Source organism: Montipora capricornis, chromosome 8 (genome assembly GCF_036669925.1).
Source record: "Montipora capricornis isolate CH-2021 chromosome 8, ASM3666992v2, whole genome shotgun sequence".
NCBI classification, from domain to species: Eukaryota; Metazoa; Cnidaria; class Anthozoa; order Scleractinia; family Acroporidae; genus Montipora; species Montipora capricornis.
The window spans coordinates 49800535-49808034 of NC_090890.1; the positions used below are offsets into that span (position 1 = coordinate 49800535).

Consider the following 7500-nt stretch of genomic DNA (forward strand, 5'->3'; position numbering starts at 1 on the left):
CCATCACAACCTTTTCCTGTCTCGAAGGAAAATGTTTTGTCCTGTTGGTTTGAAGAAATTTGAAAACAAGAATTGTTGCCGAACTCTCTCGCTGTAAGAGTAAAATTCACTGTTTTGTTTTGCGTGGAAGGCCCATCGTTTTCAAATGAAACATTGAGAATGCTTTGCTCTAGTTCAAGGGTAATCACTACTGTCTGACGACTAACGGCATTTTCCGCCGTCAAGGTAATGTTATTTTTTCCAGTATCAACGAACTTATGCCTACTGCTCGAGCCCGTTTTGTTTTCATTGCCGGGAAAACTCCAAGTATAAGTCACGTTGGTGCCGTTTGCAGAAGCGTTGAAGGAGACATTGTAATCCAAGGGATACACGTTTTCTGGAAGGGACGGGCTGCATTCGTGCACGCTAAGTTCTGTGTAATTCGCGGTCCAATTGAGGTCTTTGACTTCATCTTGGATGACAACCTCAGCCTGTGCAAAGCCGAAGCTTACTTCATTAGAGACATTAACCGTTGCGATGTACACACCGCATTTACGAGGGTAAGGGTGAGTTTTCACTCTAATATTCCGTACCTCGCCATCTCCATAACGCCAAATGTAGCTAAGAGGGCCCGATGGTTGAAGTGAGCCTGGGAACGAAATATTGAAAGTGATGTTACTTTCTGAACTTTTCCTAGGCGAATCAGTTGTTATCATGACCTTGCTGACAGGATTCTGAACGATGATCCTACAAGTATGGCTATCATTTTTTGGGTTTCTGTTGGAGAATATAACAGTGATGTTGTATTCTCCGGCCCTCGAGTAGGAATAGTGCACGGTCCATCCTCCGTCTGGAAATTCTCGATGGAAGTAACGCGTGCGTTCACTCGAGTTATCTCCAAAATCAAGCAAGCCGTTTACGTTGGTCCCATTTCTTACAGTTGCTGTCGCCGTGACAGAATCATTCACTGCAACGTAAAGGTCACCGATGCAACGATCGCCTCCAGCTACGGTCAAATTGCCGCGCTTTATGGTAAGAACGGTGCCGTCTCCTGGTGTCTCCACATAAACCGTGGTGTTAATTTCTTCGCTATCGACCAGGTTGGTCACATTAACGGTGACATGGTACTCGCCGGGCTTGGTGTAGTTATGCCTGCTTATAGCCACGAAAACGTCCCCCACCGAAATGCTCCGGTTAACGATTGTGGAATTTCCATCACCGTAGTCGACGATTATATAAAGTTCAGAGCCTTGAGTCAATCTCCAATTGATTTCTGCTTCGGCGTGAACTGCTACTGTGTGATTGAAACTTGTATACTCCAAGCCCTCTATTAGATCCTGGACGATAATCTCAGCGCAATTAACAACCACTGAACTTATGTCATTGGAAGCGATCAGGACAGGCCTGTAGCGCCCCGCTTTTGTATAAACATAAGGTATAACTTTTTCAGTGGGGTTTATAACCTTTCCGTCCATGGTGTTCAACCGATATCTAACTTCATCCCCTTGATGCTGAGAAATCGTAAAGTTAAATGTCTGATTCGTCTCAAGGATTTTCGTAATATTCAGAACCACTCCATAAACTACACGTTGGACGCTAAGATTTCCCACAAGAGTCTCGTTATTCACTTTATTAGTGGCTGTAATTTCTATTCGGTGCCAGCCTGGCTGAGTAAGGTTTTTAACATACATGCCGAAGAATATTGCAGCCGGTTGTTTTGCGTTGGTTAAGTTCTTTGCTTCAGTAGAACCGTCAGGGTATGTAATTGTCAAATTAAAGTCAACGTGGGATCCATGAAACAATATCCAGCGGATGCGAGCTGTTGTTCCATTTTCGATGGCCAGAAGAGAAGTGTTTTTAAAGTGCAGCCCGGTAATTCTATCTTGGATTACAACTCTGCACCAGGCGGCTTAAATTCCGATTTCATTTCCAGCGATGATAGTCACGGTCTTCGAGCCAACGGTAGAATTGAAGAGGTGCGTGACCCACGGGATGCAGCTGGTTGCGTTATTTTGGTCACCAAAATCCCAGAAATATGTCACGTTGCTCCCGTGACTCGTCTTCACAGTGAAATTCACAGACTCGGCGAATGGAAGAGCTTCAGGAGAATGCAACTGCAACCCTGTGATAGTCTGCTGTAGACAAATACGCTTAGTGTCGTTCTTTCTTGTCATCGAGTTTCCGATTGATAAGAGAACGTTTTCGTGTCCTACGGTTTGAAAAACGTTCTCCAACTTAGATTCAGAATCAACGGAATAGAAAAACGCTACGGCCGGCGCATAAGAAACCTGACTGGGGCTTTCCTCTGTCCATGGATAGCGATTCCCCCGCAGAGTCGAACAATTTGTGCCGTTAATAATCGAACTTGCAAAAAACAAAGACGAACCAAATGTGGTAGTTTTCAACGATGCAGCCGGTCCAGAGGAAGGGAAACGAACGCCAAAGACATCGCCAGGTTCGAGTTGAAGACTTTGATTAGATGTATCAAGTAAGATGCGTTTAGGACCGCTCGTTGTGTAAGCCATGTAAGCCGCAATCTTTTCAAAGTCAAAATTTCCGTTGTCCATGGTATGGTTTTGGCGACAGCCCAAATTTGACTCCGTACATCTTCCTGCAAAAAGGCTAAACGCATTATTACCCAAGCACCTCTTTAAGACGTTCTCTGCGGTACATGTTGATGAGTTGGCCACGCACATCTTTTGCAGTTGACAATAACTTTCTTCAGCATTTACACACTTTGGTCTAAAAACCTGAAGAGAGAAATGAAATGAAACTTTAGATCCGTAAACATAACATAAGCTCAAGTTTAATTCAGATGTTTGATATAAACAAGAAATTTAATATATGTAACTTCCCCTTGCGTTTAGATGAGGCTATGTAAACACAGAAAAAGTCTTCTATGGATTGTTTTCATGTGAAGTTACGGCGGTCATGTTGATGTACCTAAACAAAGGAACAGCGGCCACGTTGTTGTACCCAACTAATCCTCTGGGAACAAATTTCTAGTTTCTAAAGAAAGTGTGGAACCAGGAACACCGGAACACCCCGGAACACCGCAACACTCCGGAACACCTGGAAGTAACCAAAAACCCTCAACTTGGCTAACCCTAGGCCTAGATAGGCATTAAGTTGGTTTTTAGGCCTAGGTTTAGGACACCGGAACACTCTTGAACACCATGGAAGTAACCCAAAACCCTCAATTTGGCTAACCCTAGGCCTAGATAGGCATTAAGTTGGTTTTTAGGCCTAGGTTTAGGACACCGGAACACTCTTGAACACCCTGGAAGTAACCCAAAACCCTCAATTTGGCTAACCCTAGGCCTAAAAACCAACTTAAGGCCTATCTAGGCCTAGGGTTAGCCAAATTTAGGGCTTTGGGTTACTTCCAGGTGTTCCGGAGTGTTCCGGTGTTCCAGTGTTCGTGGTTTTAGTACATGTCTGTTGCAAACCATTTATAGCATTGTAATTCATTCTCTGGGTGCTGAAGTATCCTTTAACTTATTAACATTAACAAACAACCAAGCACGAGTTGAACACTGATTCCAACTGACAGAAATTGCAAATGTCATCGAAAAGACAAAGTGGACACGAAAAGCAGTGCATAAAATTTTTTTTTGATTCAAATATAAGTGCTTTTAACACTTTTTTTTAAAAAAGCTTTTATCAATGCTAGTATACTGCAATCATTTATTGGATACAGTTTTAAATAAAGTTGGGTTTTCTTTTACAAAGAAGAAAGAAGTAGCACGGTGTCCTCTCATCTTATTTTCTTTAAAAAATGTTGGTGTGAATGAAGACCAACCCAACCAGTAACGCTGCCATTTCTTCATCAAGAACCATGCTTGAGCAGTGGGGGGACTTTTTTTGTCTGCTGTTAAGAATTTGAAGACGATGAAAAGGGACTGAAACTTGAAAAATTCAAATCAAAAGAGACGTTTTACATGGGTAGCTAAATCCTGATAGAATCTAGGTATAAAAGGGAAGATATCTATTTACAAACATTGCTTTTTTATTCAAATGTGCCAGCCACAGGAACAAAAGATCATTTGTTTCGACAGCCAATAATGCTCTGGTTGGAACATTAAATGACAATAGGTGACATCAACGATATATTACCTATACGTTCTCCCTGGGTACGTGTTAAGCCAGTTTTTGCCTGAAAAACTTTTCTGTATTATATAGTCTTCAGCATTTAAACGGAAAAGAGTACCTGAATTTCTAAAGAGCCACCTTGGTCGAGATCCAGTTGCAGAGCCACTAGTTTCCCTTTACTTGAGGCATCCATTCCAGCTAATAGATACAAACCATCCGAGGTGAGTGGTGACCCTGATTCACCAACTCCAGTTCCCAACTGTATGAGAGCTGCGTCTACAAAGAGAGCAAATAAATCAACATGATTAGCGTTCTTCAAATCGCCCAGGGATGATTTTTACATATTAAATGATTAAATGGATGCAACAAGTGATTTACTTAGCATTTAAATTACAAAATCCACACAATTGTTCTCTAATGACCAAATGAATGAGCAATCCACCCACTCACTAATTGACCATTAATTAATGACAGTGCCTACTAATTCAAAGGTATTTTGGTGAGGTTTACTGAATGTGCAGGAAAAGCAGATCTTAACAAGAGTTATTGAAATTCAAAAGAAAATTGGGCATTATTTAAACCACGCATTTTTCGAAGAAAATTAATCAACAATTTTTGTTAAAAGCTATAAAATACAAAGCAAAGTATGGCGTTCTCTTACAAATTGAAGCGTAATTACCCCCGATTTTCATTTCAGATACCAATGAGCACTTGATAAGTTCTGCTTTCTCCGCATTGTTTTGAACAGCACAAAAATACCCATAGGAAATCCGAATATCTCGAGATGCACATAACATATGCATGATAACAATAATAGGCACCGTCCTTAAGTGGTGACTGAATAGCTACACAGCAACCTCCAGCAACCCACCCATTCATTGACCTTTAAGGGAATCTTTGCTGACATCATGGTTTTCCATTTTGGTTCAATAACATATGAGTTTGCTCACAGAAGGCATCATGCTATTTACAATTTGATTTCAAAAAGTAAAAGAACAATGTCATGTAAAAATTCGTTAAATCTCTAATTTTAAGCCGCTTAGCTTTGATAACAAGCCAGTTATTAGCCGTCAAAAACCGATAAATTCTGATTGGGTGGCAAAAGCTATAATGATCATATACATTCTTTGTAAAATTTCAAAGCATCACTGCTCAGAGATAATGCTATATAATTATTGCGTTCATGTTTTTCAAGTTCTGAGAGATCGCTTATTATGCGATGCACTTTCATTATTCAGTACTTTATTCTCGGCGGCTGACTGATTAGATAACAATGAGCGTATGCTAATGAGACAGAAATGTAATCAAAGATTTGCCTATTGAGTACAACTGACCAAAATGGTTCACTGACTAGCTGACTCAGGACTCAGTGACTCAATCACTAAGTTACTACTGGCTAACTCATGGACTAGCCTGCAAGCAGGCTCTTCCATTGAAAATGGCATGCAGTCGACCGTGGTCAACCGGAACCATAGTTTTCTGGTTCCAGTTTTCGATTATTCCTGAGCCCGTTCTGCTGGACAAAGGTTACGGAGGCTCTGGGAACGAGATTGCCTAAGCAAAAGCTGCCATGTGTTTACGTAAAGGATCCATTTCTTTGCCGTTTTCGTCTTGACAACGATGTGAAATAACCCAATTTGAAGTTGCATGAAGGACAAGTGCAATCAACGAAATCTTTTAATTTCCTCTCCAGCTGAGTGTGTGACACCATTGAAAGCCATTCAGGCCCATTTTAGTCCTGGAAAGTTTACATAGTTTAGTATAGTTTAGCTATTTAGTTATATAATATAGTTTATATTTACTTTCCGTAAAGAAAGACTTATGAGAATAACGTTGCGTGAAGTTCTCGTAAACCTCGTCGTTTTTGCTTGATTGTGACTTACCAGGTAAACTACCTCCAAACGGAACTTCTCTGTTTTCAAACTTTACCAGCGCGTCTACGTCTGATCCATAGCAAAACTTTACAGAGCAACTGACTGTCATATTGATTGGAGCGCAAGTTGGACAAAATACTTCCAGCCCTGTCACATTGGATAACGCTGTCACTTTGCTGTAGGATTCAACCTCTGACCTGTGGCCGGTTTTGCTGTGTTTCACTATTGCTTTTCCCCGGACGTCGAAAGTTCTAGCTTCTAAAACTATAAACGAAGCAAACTCTTCACTTGTGTGATAAATATTCCCATCTCCAAGATATGCTGTGTAGGCCTCTACCACATGATCAGCCGGCAAAATAGGCGTGAACGTTATGTTGAACAACGACAAAGTTTGAGCGGACGCATCTGAAGACAGCCTCAGACTCAGAGGCCGCACATCAACCGATGTGTAAACGGCAAGGTGGTTGCCATAACCACCGCATTTTAGGTCTCCAGAACCGAAGCACGAAACTGAACACATGTCTGAAGCGCGCTCTTCCATCGTTTCTAATGTAGAATTTGAGCATAGACATAAATTGCCTTGCTTGACTGCCGCATACGTGAAGTACCAATATCCACAAGTGTGCATACAGAGGCCTGGGGTCACATGACTTGGTTTGTAACCACCCGGGTTGAAAATAAACGCTGGTGAACCAGGATTGTCTTGATAACAACCCAAATAATTATAGGCAGCTGCAAGAAATGGAATGAAATTTTCGTTAGTTATAGTTCCAGAAAATTAACATAATAAATGGAATTATAATATATTATAATATTCTTATTATATTATTTAACAATTATTCGCCGAAGGCGAAGTGATTATCGGTGAATATTCACCGAGACGAAGTCGAGGTGAATATTCACCGATAATCACTGAGCCTGAGGCGAATAATTGTTTTAGTATAAATACACAGGTGACTATTTCAAAAAAGAGAAAAAAAAACCTTTCAACGCGAAATCATTTTCAACTTACAGTGGCAAAACGACTACTGGCAGCCATTTTGTCCGTCGAGGTGATTATCGGCTGATAATCCGAGATAGCGAGCCAATGAGAGCGCGCAATTTTGTATAATCATCTGTGTATTTATACTAATATAATATACTTATAATTGAAATTGTACTTCAATCATAGACCGATGTAGGCTCGATTGTACTTGTCCAGCCGTTTTCTGCGCCCGCGTTCCTCAGCGCACACCACGACTAGCCAATTGTGTTTTCTACCAATCAGAAAGTCACCTGCCTGCCAAGTACAAAATATAATAGACCATATTCGTATTCTCAGTATTGGACTGGAACTAGCCCTTGCAAAGGAGCCTAATGCGGGGAAATATATTAAAAAGTATTTGTATTTGAAAAGATTTCCCCGCATTAGCCTCCACTGCAAGCTAGTTCCAGTCCAATACAGAGAATAAGAATATGGTCTATATTGGCTGAATACAAAATACAATTGCGACGGGTGCTACGTCACAGACAAACGATGTGGACCAGTGATCCATTCGTTCATGGGGAGGAGGAT

At 41.1% G+C, this 7500-nt stretch overlaps 1 protein-coding gene across 1 annotated transcript in view; it reads right to left on the bottom strand.

Moving 5' to 3' along the window:
• LOC138014094 (polycystin-1-like) overlaps positions 1–7500 on the bottom strand; it is an 80681-nt gene that overhangs the window by 51389 nt on the left and 21792 nt on the right. Inside the window, 3 exon segments of the mRNA XM_068861122.1 lie at positions 1–2729; positions 4190–4347; positions 5955–6677. The exon segment at positions 1–2729 is cut by the window's left edge and continues 912 nt beyond it. Coding sequence (XP_068717223.1) covers positions 1–2729; positions 4190–4347; positions 5955–6677 — 3610 coding nt within the window.